We start from the raw sequence: 22,625 nt of genomic DNA, 5'->3' as shown, positions 1-22,625 counted from the left end.
GGACAGGCTTACAGCACAGAAAGACACAGCACCAGTCACAAAATAGGTGGCTCATCATTTTGTTAGGAGTATTAGGCTATTAAGGTGAAGGCTGTAGCCACTGGGCCAGTTGGCTTCTCTGGGCTAACAACCCGAGTCTGTGCTACTAAATCTAGGCTGGCCAACTCATGAATTCATGCCACTGGTCACAAGAGAATCTGGTAGACAGACGGGATAGTTTAACTAAAATCCATTTTAATTACTGAAACTGTGACTCAAAGAACATGCCTTATTGATAATGGACATCAATATCTTTATGTGCAAAAGTCAATACACGCACATAAGAACCTTGTAAGTCTGTGTTTAGACCTCTAAAATGTTCTACCATAATCAATTTTTAAGCAAATATGAAACCTTTCAGGTTCCACTACAATAACAGTAATCATAACAACAAAATCATATTAGCACTACTGATGCCTAAATTTAATGAACACTTAGCTTTTGACAGGCATTGTTCTAAGCACTTTATAGATATATAGAGATATATATATATAAACTCATTTAATCTTCAAGACAATTTTGTTACATAGATACAATCATTGTCCTCATTTATAGATGGGGGAATTGAGGTTGAGAGGTAAAATAACTTGCTCAAGAACAAATAATTGTTACATGTCAGCCCCTAGCTTCAATTTCTGGTCTGCTCAATGCAAAATCTCCCAATCTTGTAGTTTTAATCACTGTGTTACTCCCACCATCTTGGACCACTGAGCCTGGAATTTACAATTCCACCTGTGAACCAGCAGCATCTGCACCACCTGGGAGCTCGTTAAAAATGCAGACTCTTGGGCCGGCCCCGTGGCACAGTGGTTAAGTTCGCATGTTCCGCTTCGGCGGCCCAGGGTTTGCCCATTCGGATCCCAGGTGTGGACACGGCACCACTTGGCAAACCATGCTGTGGTAGGCGTCCCACATATAAAGTGGAGGAAGGTGGGCACCGATGTTAGCTCAGGGCCAGTCTTCCTCAGCAAAAAGAGGAGGATTGGCAGCAGATGTTAGCTCAGGGCTAATCTTACTCAAAAAAAATGCAGAGGCTTAGCCCAGCCTCAGCTCCCGTGGTCCAAAATCTGCATTTGACAAGACCCACAGGCAATTCACCTGCATCTTAATGTTTGAGAAGCACTTGTTACAGGGGATGCTAGAAAAGGAAAGGAGAGAACAGCAAAGAGGAATCATTCCATGCTTCTCCATAAAGCTCAGGGGATCTTCCAAAAACTAGCAGAAATGCCCTTAATGGGGTGAGGAGGAAAATATAAGGCAACGAAGGGGAAGGAGTAGAGAAAATAATTCTATGAGGAACTTTAAGGTTTTACTATTTCTCAATGTTGTTCAGATGCTCAAACACTAACATGAGTAACCATTAAATATGCCAAGGATGCAAAAGCAGATAAAACAGTTTAGAACAAGCTTCCGAAAATTCCAAGTCTACTTGCTATGCTGCCATGAGAAACAGCAGTCATTGAAAATAAAGCAAGACATTTAAGCCTCCAGACAATCAGCCTGTTAAATATCCTTCCATCCCTGCCTTTCTTTCTCTAGCTGGTTCGCTAAGTGAATGACTGGCTGTGGGAAAATCTGGTCACGGGATCCCACCACCGCCTAAGCCTTGGGGCCTGCTGGCAGATATTTCACCCTTTGCTGTCCTCCTCCTCCTCCTCTTCCTCTGCTCCCACTTTCCTGGAGCAGCTTATCCAGAGGTTCCACTCCCGTTCCCTTCCTCATGTCCATTGCCACGGTGACCTCAGCGCATTTTTCTTTTAGTACCAAAACACTGTTTATTTTAGAGCCAGCCTTCCGAATAAGGCAGGTGAGCAAATATCTGAATGTGTGGGGTAGGGACACATTGCATGCATTCCATCTAGACAGGTGTTTAAATTACAGCAGGAATAAATACAGGTGATGGATTGAAAAGGGGGCAGAAGCAGAGAGGGACGCCAATTTCCGGCGGCTGGCCCGCCCGTGTTACTGCTTGTTACTGCTGCTTGCTGAAAGTAGCACTGCTGCCAGCGCTATAATTAAAACATGATGGTATTGCCCTGATGGCTTCCCAGAATATGCCCACCACCCACCCAGATATATAACCTTTTGGTATCCAAAGAGGATCCGGAGACAGGCCTAACTAGACCTCTTTGCTCTAGTCGGCATGCTCTAGAACTGCCACAGTCCTGAATGATCGAAAGAAGTCCAAACCCAAAGCTATTTCAATAAATATTTACCGTACTTCCTATCATAGGCAAGACCTTGGGTAAAGTCCTAAGGGTATACACAGATTAAAATGCGGCCCCTGCCCTCAAGCCATCAAGGAATGTGTACTCTATTAAGTGAGACAAGACACCTAGACAAATAGCAGTATTTAAGGCCTCCAGAATGTAGTAAGTGCCATAATAAAAGTGCTAAGGAAATTCAAAGAAGGCATCTGAGTTGGCCCTAAAAGGAGAGGCAGGAGAATTGGCAGGGTGGGGGAGGAGGGGGCGGGGGGGTGGTGAGGGGAGAGTGGTTCCTAGGTGGAAAAGAAAAAGCATAAGTTAAAATGCAGGAACTATGAGAATCAGAAAGGAGTCTAATATGGCTAAAACTTAGAGCAACAGAAGACAGGAACAAAGAGAAAACCAGTTTGGGGAGGTTCTTGAATGCCAGACGAAAGATTCTGCTCCTGATAAAGCAGAAAACAGTAAGTTTGCTCAAAGGTTTGCCAGAGGAGTGCAGTGTCAGAATTGTGGTGTAGGTGGTAAATCTAGTGCTGTTTTGTGGGATGGGTTGAAAGGGATTAATAAGGAAAGTTGAGTTTTTTTAAACTTTTTTTTTCCAGTTTCATTGAGAAATAATCAGCATACGTCACCGTATAAGTTTAAGGCATACAGCATGATGGTTTGATTTACATATACTGTGAAATGATTACCACAATAGGTTCAAGTAACGTCCATCTTCTCATATAGACACAATAAAAAGAAAAGAAAGGAGAAAATAAAGGAAAAAAAACTTCTCCTTGTGATGAGACCTCTTGGGATTTATTCTTAACAACTTTCCTACATATCATACAGCAGTGTTAGCTACAGCCATCATGTTGTACATTCCATCTCTAGAAAGTTCAGATCAGTGGAGACTCACAACAGTCAGGTGAGAGGGAGTAGCGCTGGGATGCAGGACACACTGTTGTCGGTCTCCCCTCATTGCCCTCCCAGGCTAAGGAAGGGTGCTGGGCCTTGGGACTGCAGATCGTGTTTGTAATCTCATGATAAAAGCTCTCGAGTTCATGTGCTCACTGTTTACGTTTTCTTTTTGGAGCACTCTTCTTTTGGATGACATCCTCCCATGCAGCTGGTAGGGCAAGATGGAGCTGCCTGCCATATAAGAAGGGAAGGTCAAATAGTGGTTATCTGAGGCCAGCTTTTTTCTAGAACCTTTGGGAAAATGTGCCTCTCCTTAGATTTATCCTTCCATGCCTCTCTTCAACAGTAAAATAGTTTAAGGATCATGATTAGGAGGTGAGTTTGGGCAAAAGGCACCAGGAGGCTGACTAGATGGCTTTGGTCCAGGCCTTAGGCCAGGTGGACAAAAGACACTGGATCATCTACTGTCTAGCTCAAGTCACCAAAGCCAGAGATTCCACTCAGGAGTTTGGAGCCAAAAATCTTAGAGTGATTAAGAGAAGGCTTTAGCCTAGAGGATTCTCTGTGGGCATCTTCTCCTGAACCTCAAAGTGGTGACAATGGAATCCTGAATCCAGCCACAGTTCTCTATGACTCAGTGTTTAATGAGCATGTGCACAGTAACTTCCAGCTCCACCATGGAACAACAAAACCAAACAAACTGATATTTAAAGATGGTGAGGTTTTAGTAGATATTTGAAAAGACAACACACGCTAATGAAAAAATTAAGAGGCCAGTATCCAGTGTAAACCCACGAGTCCTCCACCAATGGATCATTAACCAGCATCTGCCTCTGTGTATGCATGTGTTATCAGTCCCTTAAGGACAAGAGACTCTCTACTCATAGCAGACCACAGAATTCTACATTTCTATGGATACACTTTGTCTACAAAAGAAGTGGCAAAAACCCTCCTCTGACTGGGGCCTGTAGATTTTCACACGACTTTTACCTTTCTTCACACAGTACCAAAGGTTTATCATTGCTGCTTTGGAAAAACACAACCAGCAAATCTATATACAGCTATGCCAGGAGAGGCAGGGATTACCCCCAGCCTGGAAATGGGAAGATCAGAAGCTTATTCGGTGTTTCATCATTGGCCCTAGGAAGGTCCTTCAAACCACTTCAGCACAGCAGGATCCTGAAACTTTGTTGCGACCACCTCACGCTTTACTTCCCAATGTCAAACTTTTCATAAAAGATCTTCCTCAGCTGTAAAGGATCTTGCCATTAAACTGCTTTAAGGGCATGGTGGTGGAGCTGAAAGAGCTTCATGCCACATTTTGTATTGTATTCTAATTGCAGGTTTATTTGCCTATCTCGCCCCATAAATTACATGCTCCTTTAGGAAACGGGCTGTATCTGATTCACTGTTGCATCCCCAGAGCTTAGCCCAGCAGGCACAAAAGCATTTATACAGTAAAGGAAGTGGGTCTCATCTACTCCGGAACACACACACTCCCCCTCTCGCCAGAGAGCAGCTAGTTTCACTATGAGTAGAAAAGTGATTAATGTCACTGGAAGGCTAGCAAGGAAATGAAAGGTTCCAAATTACCTCTTTTTGAGTAGACCGCAACGGAGGGACTGCTTTGGAATTAACGGAAATAAAATAATCAGTGACTAGAGTGAGAGATAAGTGTTGCTCTTGCTAGTGCCCTGAATAATTTTAGAGATGATTTCTGCCTGGTCTTGAAGCCTTGGGCAAGACTCTCAAAGGGGTGAAATAATAGCTTTGACATACAGATTTTGTTCCATGTCTGCACAATGTGTATATTATATTCGTTTCTTCTTGGCACTGGAACTGCAAAGGGCTAACACTAGATTTGAGATTCACTTAGTGCACCTTAGGTTCACTAGGGCTGTTTGCAAATCTCATGTATCTTATTTATCAAAAAGGAGATGGAAATACAATATTAAAATTTTAATTAATAACAGCTTAACATGTGAGCAAATCGGTGGCATCACATTCCCAATGCAGCTTACAATCTCGGCTAGCTCAATTCCCTCGTTAGAGCACGGTCCATAAAATCTTAGATAATTCTTACCTGATGAGGTCAAGAGATTGGGTTTCACAAGATTATTTCATTAATTCAACAAATATTTATCAGACACCCACTCTGTCCTTGGCATTCTTTTGAGCACTGAGGACAGAACAATGAAAAAACAAAAATATCCTTGCTTCGTGGAGATTACAGCCCAGTGGGGAGATAGCACTCAAATATATAAAGAATGTCTGAAGCAAAGATGATCATAAATTTGGAGTGATCATGTTGGGCCAAATCGTTGATATTAAGGGCCATATGCTATCTAAAAGTTTTCAGAGGTTTTTAACTTGGAGACCATAGGTCCACAGGGCATCAAAAGGGAGCCTAGTTGCAGGGGGGAGGTGGTGGTGGTGGTGGTGGCGGAGGGGGGGGTCTATGAACCCTTTGAAATTAATACAAATTTCTAAGTTTGAGTGCACATTTTTGTCAGAAAAAGGAAATACAGCTTTCATTCAATTCTCAAAGGGATCTCTAACACCAAAAAGGTTAAGAATCACTTGGGCTGATACGTAGATAAGTTGATCTAAATCTGCATTCATACTGTCCTCAGAACTACATCAACATCCTCTTGAGAATAACGTTCTCTGTGTCAATCATATCCAAAGGCTGCATCAAGTGAGCATGCCACGGAACTTTTCATTTCCCCAATCATGGGGCTCTAAATGATTTGGAATAGGGAAATGCTGTGGCTAGGCCTTTCTGACTTGTTTTAGTGTACGTTGTTAGAACAAAAGGCAATTCTTGAAAAGGAAACACCAGTGGACCAAGATCTGTCTCACTCAAAAGGAAAACTGAAAGTGCCAGATTTGCACTTATTACAAGACTTTCACCACTGGAGAAGTATTAGAGACCGTATTCAACCAAGAACATGAAAAGAGTCGTCCTTCAGCAGCTACATTTTAAAACACTCCTCACTTCATGAGCATTTATGAAATTATTAGTCACAACAACCAATGCTTTAAGCTACAACAACCAACACGTTTTAAGACAGTTTCAACTCCTGTATGGATTCCTGGATGCTGATAAAATAAAGCCCAAGAAATTTACACTCCAATCACCAGGAGATAACAGTTATAATGTTAGCCCAATTTCAAAAGGGGTTAGGCAAAGTAGAGACTCTGCAGTTCTGATACATCAGCACTGAGTTCTCTGGGCACATAGTTGCTCTCTGTTGAACTTTGCCATTTACATAATATACATATACATATACACATTCAGTGTTCCAAAATCCAGAAGGAGTTCCAGATCAGGATTTGCCAAAGACATTCCTGGGAAACTTTACAAAACAGCTAAATTCCTTTGTAGTGCTTCCAATACACACATTCAGATTTTGTGAGTGGATGGGGCCTGCTGCCGCCATGATAAATAGATCCACTCTTACCGAATCTCTGGGGATTAACAAGGACGAATTTAGCCTGCTCAAAGGATCTGCTGCCTTCACCATAAAATAATCTGATGAGGAGTTCGTTCACTCAACAAATAACTGATAATCTAGACAGAACCACACATTGCTCAACCTGCTTTAGGAGAGAAGAAGCACTTCTAATCAAGAAAACCGAGCAAGTTCACTTCCTCGTTTCTCTCTGCAGGCTCAAGCACGGCTTGGCTACAACTGCAGCAATCCTGCAGGAACAGGCACACGGAGTTCAACGCCATCATTTTGGTCTGATGAGAGGTTCGAGTCCTGATTCCAACAGGAAGCAGCAGAAAAACAATGAGAGAAAAAGCACGGAGTCAGACAGGCCTGGGTTAGAGTCCTGGTGCAGTCACTTGCCACTTGTGTGGCCTTAGCAGAGTCACTTATCCTTCCAGCTCCTAGTTTCTTCATCTGTGAAAAATAAGTACCTACCTCATAGAGTTAAAGAGATAATGCATATAAAGTGCTTAGCACAGTGCCTAGTACAAAGTAGACACTCAATTAATGTCAGACGCTTTATTATGAAGGACAGGTATGGTATTGTCAATAAAAAGAAATGAAGAGCAATAGTTTTAAAAGACTATGAAAACTGACAAAACGTAGAAAGGAAATTCTTTTCAATTTAGCAAGCCTGTACTTTATAACTAAACTACATCATGTAGTTTATAGCACAGAGAATGAAGATGACTTCTGGCTGGGGAAGCAGGGGGTTCTTCATTCATTTATTTATTCAAAAAATATGTATTGAGTGCACACTATATACCAGGAGGGAAAATTTTGGTGAAAAAATGGACATGGTCCTTATCCTCAATCAAGTACCTTACAGTCCAGTAGAATCAACACATTTATGGAGTACTACCCATGAGTCAGGTTCTGAGGCAGCAAAGGACACTGCCTTGAAAGACCTCACTGTCTATTAAAGAAAACAGCTGTCTGAACATACACAGTGTCATGAGCGAAACGGCGTGCATACAAGTGAGTGGCATCTATGTTGAGCCTGGACGGATGCCTAAGCTTAGACATGGTAACTGGGGAACATTTCCCATGAGAAGATAGCATAGACGAAGGCATGGAGACTAACAGAAAACCTGGCTGCACTGCACAAAACACACGTGATGGGAGACAGACAGACTGGAGAAGTAGCCTGGAGCCAGGTTCTAAATAAAGGCTTTGAATAACATTAAATAGCGTGGGCTTCATGTCGTAGATAACAGGAAGCCCCCTTGAGATTCTTGAGCAGAGGAGTATTATTCTTAGACTTGTGGTTTAGAAAGATTCCTTTAGAGCCAAGACTAGGGTGAACAGGAGGAGACTGGCCAGGAGACCATTTAGGAGGTAACTGCAGCTGTCCAGCTGAGAGATAATTAGGGCCTTAAGCAGGACAGTGGATGTGAAAGTGAAACAGAGAAGATATACATCAGAGACATTAGAAAGTCAGAATCAACAAGACTTGGCAACTGCCTGGATGTAGAGAGAACGAGGAAGCAAAGAAAGACAACGATAAACCAAAGGCTCCATAGCTAAATCCCTAGGGGAGTTGCAGAGTCACCAACAGAGAGAGGAACAAAGGGAGGAGAACAAACAGGTTTTAGGTATGTTGAATATTTTTTTGAGTATTTTCAAAATATGTCTAATATTTTGGATGCTGGTAATACAGTTAGGTGGAAACGTCTAGCAGGCAGTTGGAAATTTGGACCTGGCACTCAGCAAAGAGGTTCAAACTGAAGACACATATTTGGGAGAAATCCATGGAACGGTACTAGATAAAGCTATGGGAAGAGAAAATTCACCCAAGGGGAAACTATAGAGAGAAAAACAGTTGTGTTGTGCCCTGGAATTGACAGGTATATTGAAGGACACCTGTGAAGAGCAGGGAGCAGCAGGTGCCCAGGTATCATCCCGCCCTCCTCAGTCAGAGACTCTGCGGGTGTCAGCTTTACATATCTGAGGCTTATATACCAGTGGCTTTTTAAAAACTGTTGAAAATGGATCTGCTTTTTAGAGGAAAGAGGAGGAAGAAATGCACTCTCAGGAATTACTGAAAGGTTGGAGAAGCTAAGGGAAGTTTTTGTGTAGGAGGTCGTCAATAATAGTGCCACATGCTAAAGGAGGATGAGGATTAAAAGCAGGTGGCCGAAGCTGGCAATTCCAAGGTCATCAGTGACCTTTGAGAGAGAGTTGGACAAATGGCAAGAGATGAAGTCAGACTGCAAGAGTAAGTGTGGAGGTAGAGGGGGAGGGGGTTTGGGGGTAGGAGGTATGTCCCTTTAAGAGAAGCTTGGGAGCACATAAAAGACAAGAGCTTGAGAGGTTGGCAGGGCAAAAGAAAGGTTATTTTAGAACAAGAGACCATGCAGTAGGCCAAGTAACTAAGAAAAATTAGGGGTTTAAAGTCTCGAGAGACGTAGAAGAGTTAGAAAATTCGACAGGATCTAGGTCCTAGAGTAGAGAGGCACAAGAGTCCAGGAGGAGAATTAGTCCTGATACTAAAATCATCCCGTCTTAAAGACAAGGAAATGAAGGTACAAGGAGGTTAAGCGACTTGTCAAGGTCTCACTGAGTCAGGAGCTTCTGCTTTTTCCAATTATCCTTTTCTGTCTCTAGAAATGGGAAATAGTAATGCATATGATACAAAGAGGAGTAACTTTTTCTATGAAAAAAGAATACAGAACCAAAGAGAAGCTAGGCTTAGAAAACCACCACAAACTCAGAACACAAACGTACAGCAGTTAAACGCGTCTCGATAAGCTAAGGAGGCAGGAAGAGAGCTTCCAGTGCCCAACAGCCAAGCCTGTGATAAACAGGGTGCCATCTGCCTCAGTCCGAGAGAACATCTGTAACTATTTCAAAAATTTAGCTCCCTCTCTGCCAATTCCACCTTCAAGCTGGAATTTCTGAAATTGGGATTCACTCAAGGTCCACTGTGGACCCTGAAGAAATTAGCACGACTACGATGGTAGCTGCTGAAGCAGAAGAAACGACAGAGAATTCCCCTGTATACGAATGAGTGTGAATGAGTAAGCGGTGTGAAGCGAACATTCTATACCTCAGCATAGACCCTTCTCTAGGACTATCAGGGCAAGGGGCAACAAAGGAAAGAAACTGAATGGCTTTCTTTTCCATTCTCCATCTAAATGAAAAATGTGAGAAGCAAAAGTGTCTCCTCCCTCCTACGTATCTGTCAGCACATTTCCAGGAGGCCTGGCCACATCCCGGGCACTGGCTGGCTGGGGAACAGAGATTGACACAGCACATTCGTCCGCCTTGGAGCCCTCGCCTGGGTGGTCTGCTGTTATCCCTTTGATTAAACTCCCAGGCTGGAAGAGCTGGAGCTGCTCCTAATGATAGCTGGGTCCTGAAATCTCACACTCGCCCGCACAGAGCGGGCTAGTGCTCCCTGATTCCCTGCCTCCCACTCCTCACCACAGAGCTGGGCTAATTCGCCACATTCTTCTGTTCGCTAACAGCAAACACCACCAAGCGCTATGTCTGTGCAGAGCTGCAGTTCTGAGAGGAAAGCACACCTCTCGCAGCACTGTGAGGCAGAGATAGGCAGACCTTACACTGAAGCTCGACTCCAGCACCCTGTCAGCTACCTCAGTGTTCTTCCCCAGAGGCGAAAGATGCTTCTAGAAAGCCCTGCTTTCAAGGAGGTAGACAGTAATTTCCAAAGGATCTCATTCCCAAAAGATAACCAGCCTCTCACGTGCCAAGGGAAAGAACTAAATTTGACCTACTCTCTGCTCAGACTTGTAAGGTATCAGTTGAATAACTCTATGTTAAGAACATGTATCTCTTCACTTTTCAAGCATACTTGTGCTGGCACAATTCTGAAGTGGCCAGTGTGGTCACTTCATGTGGCAGGGAAAGTCTGATATTCTTATGTGTTCTAGGATATAAACAAAGTTAAATCATTGCAGAGGTAGTAAAAGTCATTAGAAGGTAAATGAGGTTCTGTTTTCAGCCATACAAATTCGTAAGAGTCTAACCTCTAACGTAAATTCTGGGTAACTCAAAGTTTTATCATCATATTTTTGGGTTGTCAGAGTACTTTGCTTCTTTATTTCTGGCTAGTTAGCTTTTCCCCAGCATGTTCACCAGTGAGCAGGGAGGAAAAAGGGGTGACACTGCTTCATCCTCTAAGCCATCCTCCTGCCAGCTACGTGGACTGTTGCCAGGGCTCCCCATCGTCACTGCGATGGAGGGCAAGTTCCTTCACAGGGCACTCAAAGCTCTCTGGAATCAGCTCAACTTCTCCTCCAGGTTCCCTGCGGACTCCCTAGCCTCCAACACCACTACCCAGCTTGCTGTTTTCCCACATACACACACGCCAGCTTTCATTCTGGATCCTGCCCTACCCTTCTTCTGCCACCCACCTGTCTACTTTGAAGATTCAGTTTAGGTGTAATCTCTTCCACGAGGGCTGCTTTGGGCTGCTTCTCACGCCTACCCACGGGCTGGGTTAGGTACCCCTTTTGGTGGTTTTGCTATTCCCTAGAAATCTCTGTCATGCGTATTCCATGATTTTATTATCACGTGTTTATGTGGCTGTTACCCTCACCAGATTGTTAGTTATTTCATGCTGAGGACTATTGCTTATGGCTTAGTACCAAAGTCTGGAACACTCTGAAGAGCTTAACAAAATGTTTTTGAATGAATAAATAGAACAAACACATCTGAATGAAAAGTTTTATGGATAATGCCACTAAAAACTTTAATGGAACTGTACCATAATTCTGGTAGCTGAAGTCCCAAAAAAAAAAAAAACTTTAATGAGCTAAGTAGTTGAAATGATAGATAAAATGATTTTTCAGAAATACCCAAGGATTTCAATTTTTTATACTCATCTTCCAAAATAGCATAAATAATTTAAAATCAGCTTTCCTCATTTAATAGGTCTCTTAACACTCTCCACAGAAAAAAATGTAAAGATATACCAGAGCTTACATGCTATAATTAAAGCAATGCTCAGAGAAAAATTCACAGCTGTAAATATAGTAAAAAACAAGAATGAATGAAAGTAAATAAATTAAGTACCCAACTCAAGATATTGGGAGGAAATAACAACACAAAACTAGGGAGAGCAGAAGGAAGGAGATTGAAGATAAAACAACAAAATAATCAATTAGAAAGCAAGTGAATGAATAAATATATCCAGAATTATCTTATCAAAAAAAGGGAAGGGGAAAAGAAAATATTCATTAAGCCTATTGGATATATGAAAAAAAAAAAAGAAAACACAAAATAGGAATTGAAAATAAGGAAATAGTCTCAGGTAAGAGGAAATCAAAAGCATTTAAAGTGATAACTGGACACAAGGTTGCTTCTGACGCAGCTGAGTGTGAGCTTTCATTCTTCAAATCCAGAGAGAAGGGCAGAGCCCCCACCACTTCCTGTCTGGATGCCCCCCTCTCACCAGAAAGCCATGGACACTTTGTCACTTGCCTCAGTGAGTAAGAAACTAGAGGAGTGAGTAAGAAACTTTCTTCCAAACATAGCTAGGAGAAAAAGGAAACAGCTAGTCAACAAATATACTAGAGCTGATATTAAGCCATTATAACACGCTATTAGTTATTTACCAGAAAAAGAACAATAAAAGGCAGAATTTTCCAAATTCCAAATTAAGGAATTATTTTCTCTGAGGGGAAGAGGCCAAATAACATATAATTGAGCTTTTCATATTTTATTTTGGTAACACTATATTTTATCCAAAAACCTATTTCAAATCAGATTAGAAATCATTTATTAATGAAAGTTGTTTATGGTTGAAATAATATTTTCCAAGCATATGACATTTTGACCTAACAAAGAGGTTTTTGCACACCATCTTCATGACCCTGTTGTATTTTCCCCATGAACAAATAAAGACTGTAAGGTTGAGAGAAGTTGAGTGAATTGCCCAAGATCACACAGCTAGTAAGTGGAAGAAGTAGGCAGGTCATTAGATGGCTAATCCAGCTCTCTTTCGACTACTCTGCCCTGCTCATTACATACAGCAGCAGCTCCCTCACTATTGTACCAGGCACTAACCACCCTGTTAGCAAGACTCTAAAAGTTAAGACTGACATCTAATGGCAAGTTCAGATCCCTACGAAGAGAGGTCTGATGGACTTTTAATTCACTGGCACTGAAATTCTTCTTAGATAAGAAAGATGGACTGAAGGGGGATGACTTCCCAACTAGGATACAATCACCCTGGATTCCACGGCATCAGAATCCTGCCATTTTGCAAGCTTTGCAGTCTACCAAATGACAGGAGTTGAAAACATGTAAAGACTAATATTAGCTAAGTTTTTTACTACAATTGCAAAGAAAATTTCTCAATGTCTTGGTGCTTCTAGCTACTCATGTATAAATCGGAAACATACTCTAGTCAATGACCCAATGAAAAAAGTGTCGCAAATCACTGGCCCTACCTTCATTGTAGCTACTTCACATTTCAAAATTCCTTTCCATTCTACCATAGTCATCATGTTCTATTCCCTCTATTCTATCACTAAAATCTAACTATCCAACTCCTTTCAAGTCTCAACATGCCATGTAAGATTCCTTGCTTCCTATATCACATTAGTCCTCCTCACCCACTTGCTTCAAACTATTAAGGATTTAAAAAATAATCTGAATTCTGGTCCCAAACTTTATACAGAGAAGTAGGGCACCACCAGGGAGCAGTGTGTTGCCTACTTTAACATGCGCCTGAAGTAATTTTCAGCTTCACTTTTTTCTAGACTTCATTGTCACTACAGAGTTGCCACCAATTAAGGAATTCGGCACAACACAGATATAGCAAAATAAAACTGTGGAGTTAAATTATGATGATTCCTTTGGAGAAGTTTGTTGCTATTTTGCATTAAGGAAAAGGAGAAAATACGGCTTCTACTTCCAGTTAAACACCATAGGGGTAAACAGCAAGAAGGGCAAAAAGAACCCCAAAGTTCTTGAAAATTTCATCTAACTTCACTGTGTTGTAAGCTTGTTATTAGACATATAACAAAGTCAAAATCCTGGTATCCATCCAGCTTGCCGGATGACCTTGATTACATCACTTCTTTCAGCCTCAGTTTCCCTCATCTGTAAAATGGGGAGAAGGATGTGTGCTGGATAAGAGTGTATTGAAATAATTCATTAACTAGTACCCAGAAAACATCCTAAGGTCATGAGATGAAAGGTAGTACAGTAAAAAAAAAAAAAGAAAGTAAAAGGTAATGTTATGGCATTCTGGTAAAAAGATTTATAAGACTAGAACTCACTGGAAAATTTTACCAAGGAAGAAGTTATTTTTAAAGATCCTTTAAAAGTATATTTACAGCTGAACATTCAAGTCTATTTATCCATGAAGTAAGTACATCAGAGCCTTAGCAGACTTAACTTTGCAATACCTGTAACAGAAACTCTTTCTTTAAAGCTGAAGAGGAACACTTTCATTCTTTAGCTTGAAACTCACTAACACTCATTCAACAGTCACCAGTCTCTGGGAAGTCATAAAGACAGGGGAGGACAGAGTACCCTGTTGTTAATCCTCTCCTCGGGTCCAAAGAGCTCTTGGGCTCCCCAAACCGGTTGTCCATACCTGCTGGGTGAGGAGACTGATGTGCGTGGACGGCGAATACTGCCTTGCTGCCTGCTTCTCAGCCAGCCGCTGAAGTTCGGCCGTCACCATGCTTTGGTTGTATCGTTTGCTGTGCGAAGAACCATCTTCTCCCTCCTTTTGTGTTTTGGCTACTCCTGAATGCTGCTTGTTTGGATGGCATGAACCTGCTAAAAAAGAGAAAAGTTTTCCCCTCTTAGGAAAAAAGCCCTGAAAAACTCAGGATGATGACAGAGAAGTCTCAGCCCACAGACACTTTACTGAATCCTAGGGATCTGCGACAACCTAAGGAGCAATAAACTATCTACAGATGCTCACCAAAACAAAACTAAATCCCTACCGTACCCTAGAAACTGGTCCTACCGCCAAATTGTGACATGCATTTATGAATGTGTTTTTGCTCACTACGAATGCCTCACAAAAAAGAATTTTTGTCATATGTAGCAGGGAACAATCAATCCCAGAATTTACTAACCTTAATGAATAAAAAATGTAGCCTTGAAACTCATAATTCTTGTTTTTCTTGTTATGTGACTGTACTTGTTAGTCTATGACATCGCGTGTCAAATCATCCACAGCCCTTCTTACAAAGCTCAAAAAGGAAGTAGCGATAAAAGCAAAACTGAGTGTATTTAGAAAAACAGCAATAATCTTATATCATCAAACAACTGATTTTCCTTTCAGATTTAAATTTTCTTCTTTCAACTATAATATCAGAGAGTTCTATTATTTCTGAGCACTGAAATTTTGGCAGAAAGAAATTAATATAAAATGAAAGTTTATATTTTTTTAATGATAAAAGTCATACATATCATTGGAAAAAAATTAAAAACTGAGAAAATTAGAAACATTATAATGTGTTTTCTTTCTGTCTTATTAACGTTTAGACAACCATGGTCATTTTATATATACAATTTGGTGACACTGCTTTAAAAAGTCTGTAACAGGGGCTGGCCCCATGGCGTAGTGGTTAGGTTCGGTGTGCTCTGCTTCGGCAGCCTGATTTTGCAGGTTCGGATCCTGGGCACGGACCTACACCACTCATCAGCTATGCTGTGGTGGCAACCCACATACCAAATGAAGGAAGACTGGTATAGATGTTAGCTCAGGGCGAATCTTCCTCAAGCAAAAAAGAGGAAGACTGGCAACAGACTTAGCTCAGAGCTAATCTTCCTCAAAAAAAAAAAAATCTCTAACAGATTTTTCCATGTTTCTTATATTATTTAGTCCATACAAAATACTATTTATAAGAGATGAAGTTATAAAACATACTATAATGAACATCTATGAACTTACTGCCCAACCCAAGAACCACACACCAATTAACATGCATCAACCCAGGTGCTCCTCCTCATCCCTAATCTCCCCCTTTCATTCATCCCCTTCCTTTTTTAAAATATACTTCTGTCTTATGTATTTGTGTGTGCTTGCATAGTTAAACAAAACACTAGTTAATTTTGCTTGTTTTTGAGCTCTACAAAAATGGCATCCTACTTAGTAGTTTCCTGGGACTTGCTTATTATTCAGTACCATACTTCCACAATTCATTCTTTCCAAGTATAGCTGAAATTCACTAATTTTTTCTGTTTTGAATTCCATTTTGCAAATACACTACAACTCATTTTTCTATTCCCCTACCAATGGGTATTTTGGTTATTTCAAGCTTATTGGTATTATAAACAGTGTAGTCGTGAACACTCTTGCACACATCTCCTGGTGCACATAATGAAGAACTTCTCTTGTGCATATGCCTAGGAGTGGGATTGTTGGGTCATAGGGTATGTGAATTTAAACAAATTTATGTGATAATGTCAAATGGTAATTTTTACACTCCCACACATTTTCAGTTCCTACTGATTCACATCTTCTCCAACACTTAGTATTGTCAAGCATCTTAATTCTTCCCTCTTTTAGAAGGTGTAAAATCTCACGGTAGTCTTCATTTACATTCATCTGATTAATAACGTTGTTGAGCACCTGTTCCCTCTTTTCTGATATCACTGATAATTTTTCTATTGGGTTGCCTTTTTCTTATTGATTTATAGGAGTTTTGCTTATGTTTTTACTTTTGCTTCCTATCATAAAATCTTAAACATGGTCTCCTTTATTTTATTCTAGAAGTTTTAAGTTTTGCATCTGAAACTGATTTTACGCATAGTGCAAGGCAGGGATCTAATTTCACTTTTTTCCTGTATGGATAACCAATTATCCCAGCACTATTGAGAAATCCCTCCTTTTCCACTATCTACAATGTCACCTCTGTCAAATGTCAAAGTTTCACCTATTTGGGTGATTCTTTCCAACTTTCTATTCTGTTCCACTGGTCAGTGTGCCTGTACCCTTTCCAATACTATACTATCTTAGTTAACATAGCTTTATGTTAAGCCTTAATAAGACACTCCTCCACCTTTTCTTCTTCAGTATATTCTCACTATTCTTGGTCTTTTGCCTTTTCATTATCATTTTAGAATAGGTTTGTCAAGTACAATAACAAACCTGTTGAGATTTTGGTTGGAATTGCATTGAATCCAGAGATTAATCTGATTACAAACATTTATGATATTGAGTCCACCTATCCATGCACAAAGTCTATTTATTCATTTATTTAGGTTTTCTCTAATGTCTCTCAACAAAGTCTTATAAAAGTCTTTCCTAAATTTATCCCTCAATAGCTTATAGTTTTTATGCTATTGTAAATGACGTTTTTTAAAACATTGTTTCCTTGGTGATGATGGTTGCACAATAATGTGAATATACCTAATGCCATTGAACTGTACACTTAAAAATAGTTAAAACGGTAACTTTTTTTTTAAGACTTTATTTCTTTCCTTTTTCTCCCCAAAGCCCCCTGGTACACAGTTGTATATTCTTTGTTGTGGGTCCTTCTAGTTGTGGCATGTGGGACGCCGCCCCAGCGTGGCCCGACGAGCAGTGCCATGTCCGCGCCCAGGACCCGAACCAATGAAACACTGGGCCGCCTGCAGTGGAGCGTGTGAACTTAACCACTCAGCCATGGGGCCAGCCCCTAAAATGGTAACTTTTATATTATGCCTATTTTACCACAATTCAAAAAAAAATTGCTAGCTCTTTGTTGTTAATATATAAAAAAAGCTACTGATTTTTAATACTGCTCTTATGCCATCTATACCGCTACAGTAATTATTTCTAAAATCTATCTGTAGATTATTTTCAGTGCCCTATGTAGATATGTATTATCTGGATATAAACAAATTTCATTTCATCTTTTATTATCCTCATGTTTTTTATTTCTTTTTCTTATCTTATTATTCTGGCTATGACCTCCAGTAAAACACTGAATAGAAGCAATGTTAGTGGGCGCTCTTTTCTTGCTCTTAACATTAAAGGGTATGTTTTCAACATTTCCCCGTTTACACTGATACCTCTTGCAGGATTTTGGCAGATAGCCTTTTTCAAGTTGAGGGTCTCCTGCTCTTCCTAGTATGAAAGAGTTAGCAAAGAATTAGCAAAGAATTTTATCAAGAGTTAGCAAAGAATTTTATCAAATTCTTTTTCTGCATCTACTAAGATAATGAATATAGGTTTTCTCCTTTAATCTGCTGACGTGGCAAATGACATTTATAGATTTCCTAATGTTAAACCCCCCCTATATTCCTCGGATAAAGTTGCTCATGGTATCCCATCTTTTTCATATGTTGCTAGAATTAGTTGGTTTATATTTTGATTAGAATTTTTGCATTTATGTTCATAAACAAAACTGGTCTCTAATTTTCCCTTCTAATATTGTCCTTAACTGGCTTTATTATCAAGATTAAACTAGCCATACATAATGAGTTAAGGATTACTGTCTCTTTTTTCATTCTCTAGAAGAGTTTAAGATTGGAATTATCTGCCCCTTAAAAGATCATTAAAACTTACCTATAAAACTATCTGGGCCTCATGTTTTCTTTGTGAGAAGATTTTTAACTACTGTATCAATTATTTTAATACTTATAGGACTATTCAGGCTTTCTTCCTCTTCTCAACTTTTCTTAAGTTATACTTCTTTAGGCATTCATCCATTTTGTATAAGTTTTCAATTTTATTGGAATAAAGTAGTTAACAGTATTCTATTAATTTTGTCACCTGTGCTATATTTTCTGTCTGCTTTTCCATTCCTTCTATTATTTATCCATGTTTTCTCTCTTTTCTTGATCACTCTCACCAGAGGTTTGTCCAACTTATTATGCTTCTCAAAGAACTTTCTGGTTTTGATATTTCCTCTACTGTACTTTATTTTTGAATTCTGTGATTTTTGCTCTTATTCAGTTCTCTTTTATTTAGATTTATGATACTGTTGTTTTTATAATGTCTGAAATCCGATATTTAGCACATTAATCTTCAGCCTTTCTTCTTTTCAAATGTATTTAAGGAAGTAAATTTCCCTCCAAATACTGCCTTTCATGTTCTCCACACATTTGGACATGCAGCTTTCTCACTATCATTCAATTCTAATTCCTGTAAATTTATTTCCATTATGATTTCTTCTTCAACTCTTTTAAATTTTGAAAGACATGACAATTTGTTATATATTTCTTTGTTACTGACATTCAATTTAATTGGAGTGTGGACAGAGAATGTGGCTTTATGATACCAATTCTTTAAAATTTGTGGTCTTATTTTATGATGTAGGATATGACCGGTTTTTATAAATATATCATGTGTGCTTGAGAAGATATTTTCTCTAATTATTGGGTACACAGTCCTATGAATAATCACTAGACAAAACTTATTATCTTGTTCAAATCCTCTTTATCTTTGCTGATTTAAAAAATCTACTTGGGGGCTGGCCCCATGGCCGAGTGATTAAGTTCATGTGCTCCGCTTCAGTGGCCCAGGGTTTCAGTTCGAATCCTGGGTGCAGGCATGGCACCGCTCATCAAGCCATGCTGAGGCAGCGTCCCACATGTCACAACTAGAAGGACCCGCAACTAAAACTATGCAACTATGTACCGGCAGGCTTTGGGGCGGAAAAGGAAAAAGAAAATCTTTAAAAGAAAATCTATTTAGTCTATTAATAACTGATAGAAGTATGCGGAAATCTCCCACTAAGACATCAGATTTGTAGATTTCTCCTGTAACTCTATCAATTTTTGTTTTATATATTTGGAGCCTATTTTATTAGGTGAACTTAGAACTGTTTTGTCTTTCGGCTGAACTGAATCTTTTGTTTTATGTAATTACTCTCTGTATCTGTAGGAAAATTTTATATCTTAGAGATATTAATATAGTTAGACCATCTTCCTTCTGGTTGGTATTTACATGGTATTTCTTTCTTGATCCTTTTACTTTCAGTCATCCATGTCCTTATCTTTAGGTTTATCTCTCTCTGGTAAACAACATATAGTTGGATTTTTAAAACATTCAATCTGACACTCTTCTAACAAGTTCAACCCATTTATGTTTATTTGATTTCTTAATAAATTGGGGCTTGGTTTAGCATCTTTTAAGTTTCCATGTCTCTTGCATTTTCTAAGCTTCTTGCTTGTATGCTTCTATGTTTGTGGGTTTTCTCCCCCTCAATCCATTTTTCTTCTTCCTGTATGTTTAGAATTTCTGTATTTTATCCATTTAGTGGTGACTTTTGAAAGTTGATACACTATATTTATCTTTAAAAAGTCTAAAGTTAAATAATATTTTAATCTCATTCCAAAACTATTCAATCACCATGGAAAAATTTGACTCCAATCACTTATAGGCTATTATTGTTGTCTACTACACTGTTGTTGACTATACATACATTGTTATCTATATATTGTTGTCTACTATTGTTTAAGCAATTTGGAATATGATGTCTGACCACAGTGGAAATAAGCTAAAGGCCAATTACAAAAAGTAGAGAACGTCAACTATCTGAAAATGAAACAATATACTTATAAACAATCCATGGGTCAAACAAGAAATCACAACAGGAACTAGAAAATATTTTTGAAGTGACTAGCTGCTTCTATTCTCTATTCCTCTCTGGGAAAGGATGAAAAAAGAAGGTTTAAAAAAAAGTTCTGATGACAATATAGGGTACTGGCAACACTGATCTTTTATTGAACTTCTCATATGGAAGAAAATAGTCCAAACTAGAAGACTATTATTATTATTATTATTATTATTATTATTATTGATTTTAGAAGATTAAATCCCAAAAGTAAACACCCAGAACTAGCATAGACACACATATATGCACATATTCATATTTATGATTTATTAAACTGGACCATTAATACCTCTGATTCAAGCTGTATACTATAATATCCATTTCATTTGAAATCAGATACTGATTAAAAAATATAGATTGGCTATATAGAAAACATAGCTTAGCTGTAACTCACCTTAACAAGGATATTACTAAAGTGTTTAAAAACTTGACTGATGTTAAGATATTCCCCAAACTAATCTACAGATTCAGTGCAATCCCTATCAAAATCCCATCTATTTTTGCAAAAATTGACAAGCTGATCCTGAAGTTCATCTGAAAATGCAAGGGATCCAGAACGCCTAAACAATACAAAAAAGAAGAACAAAGTTGGAAGAATCACCCTTGGTGATTTCAAAACTTACTACAATGCTACGGTAATCAAGACAATGTGGTACCGGCACACAGACAGACATATAGATCAGTGGAATAGAACTGAGACCCCAGAAATAAACCCTTACATTTATGATTAAATGATTTCTGACAAGAGTGCCAAGAATATTCAACAGGGAAATAATATTCTTTTAACAGGTGGGGCTGGGACAACTGAATATCCACAAGCAAAAAAAATTAAGATAGACCTTTATGTGACACCATGTACAAAATGAATTCAAAATGGATAAAAGACCTAAATGTAAGAGCCTAAACTATAAAATTCTTAGGAAAAACATACACATAAATCTTTGCAACCTTGGGTTAGGCAAACATTTTTTTAGATATGATACTAAAAGTACAAGCAACAATAAAAAAATAAATAAATTAGACTTCATCAAAATTAAAAACTTTTGCGCTTCAAGGAAATGAAGTGACAACCAACAGAATGGGAGAAAATATTTCTAAATCATGTATCTGACAAGGTACTTGTATCCTGAACATATGAAGGACACTTACAACTCAACAATAAAAAGCCAAATATCCTAATTTAAAAATGGGCAAAGAATGTGAATAGACATTTACCCAAAGAAGGTATACAGATGGCCAATAAGCACTTGAAAAGATGCTCAACACTATTAGTCATCAGGAAAATGCAAATGATAACCACAAAAATGAGATACTATTTCAAACCCACCGGGATAGGCAAAATAAAAAAAAAAAAACAGACAATAATAAGTGCTGACAAGCTTATGGAGAAACTGGAACCTTCATACATTGCTGGTGGTAAATTGGTGTACTCACTTTGGAAAACGGTTTGGAAGTTCCTCACAAAGAGGAACCACAAAGTGAGCATATGACCCAGTAATTCCACAACTAGGTATATACCCAAGAGAGATGAAAACATAGGTCCACACAGACACTTGTACAAGAATGCTCAAGGCAGCATTACTTATAACAGTCAAAAAGCGAAAACAACCCACATGTCCATCAACTGAGATGGATAAACAAAATGTGGTATATCCATCCAACGGACGATCATTCAGCCACAAAAAGGAATGAAGTACTCATACATGCTACAAGATGGATGAACCCTGAAAACATTACGATAAGTGAAAGAAGCCATTCACAAAAGAACACCAATCATATGATTCCACTTATATGAAATGTCCAGAATAGGCAAATCTACAGACAGAAAGTCATTTAATAGCTGCCAGGGCCAGCGGGAGGAGAAAATAGAAAGTGACTACTAATAGGTATGGGGTTTCTTTGGGGATAATGAAAATGTTCTACAATAAAATAGTGGTGTTGGTTGCACAATACTGTGAATATACTAAAAAACACTGAATTGTACACTTTAAAGGGGTGAATTTTATGGTATGTGAATTATATTTCAATAAAGCTGTTATAAAAAAGAGGGAAAAAACTTGAATGATATATGAGTCTACTTCATTTAAAAATAAGATACCATATTTTAAGAATTTTTTGGTTATTTATTCAGGTCATACTTGAGTTTACCCTGAAAAATAAAAATACTAACCTGTCTGATGTCAGGAATAACTATTTGAATCTGAAAGAAGACACATGGCACACTCATAGGTCTATGATTATCTGTGATTGGAAATCTGCTGACTAGACTGCAAGCTCCTAGTAAACAGAAGCCTTGTCTTATTCATCTTTTTATCTCCAGCACCTAAAAGAAGTCCTGTTTCATTTCATATCAAAGAATGCTACTGGACCAAATGCAAGACTCTTCCTTAGTCGCATCAGAACAATGCAGCCTGTGTCCCTTTACCTTTCGAAAGAAA

General features: G+C 39.0%; 1 protein-coding gene across 1 annotated transcript in view; it reads right to left on the bottom strand.

Moving 5' to 3' along the window:
- Window positions 1–22,625, bottom strand: part of TTLL5 (tubulin tyrosine ligase like 5) — a 273,379-nt gene that overhangs the window by 136,862 nt on the left and 113,892 nt on the right. Inside the window, exon 28 of the mRNA XM_046647530.1 lies at window positions 14,220–14,407. Within this exon, the coding sequence (XP_046503486.1) occupies window positions 14,220–14,407 (188 nt within the window). The remainder of the gene's footprint in view (window positions 1–14,219; window positions 14,408–22,625) is intronic.

This window comes from Equus quagga, chromosome 20, assembly GCF_021613505.1.
Source record: "Equus quagga isolate Etosha38 chromosome 20, UCLA_HA_Equagga_1.0, whole genome shotgun sequence".
Classification (NCBI taxonomy): Eukaryota; Metazoa; Chordata; class Mammalia; order Perissodactyla; family Equidae; genus Equus; species Equus quagga.
Note: the sequence above shows the minus strand (reverse complement) of the source record. Positions and strands in the feature narration are given on the sequence as shown.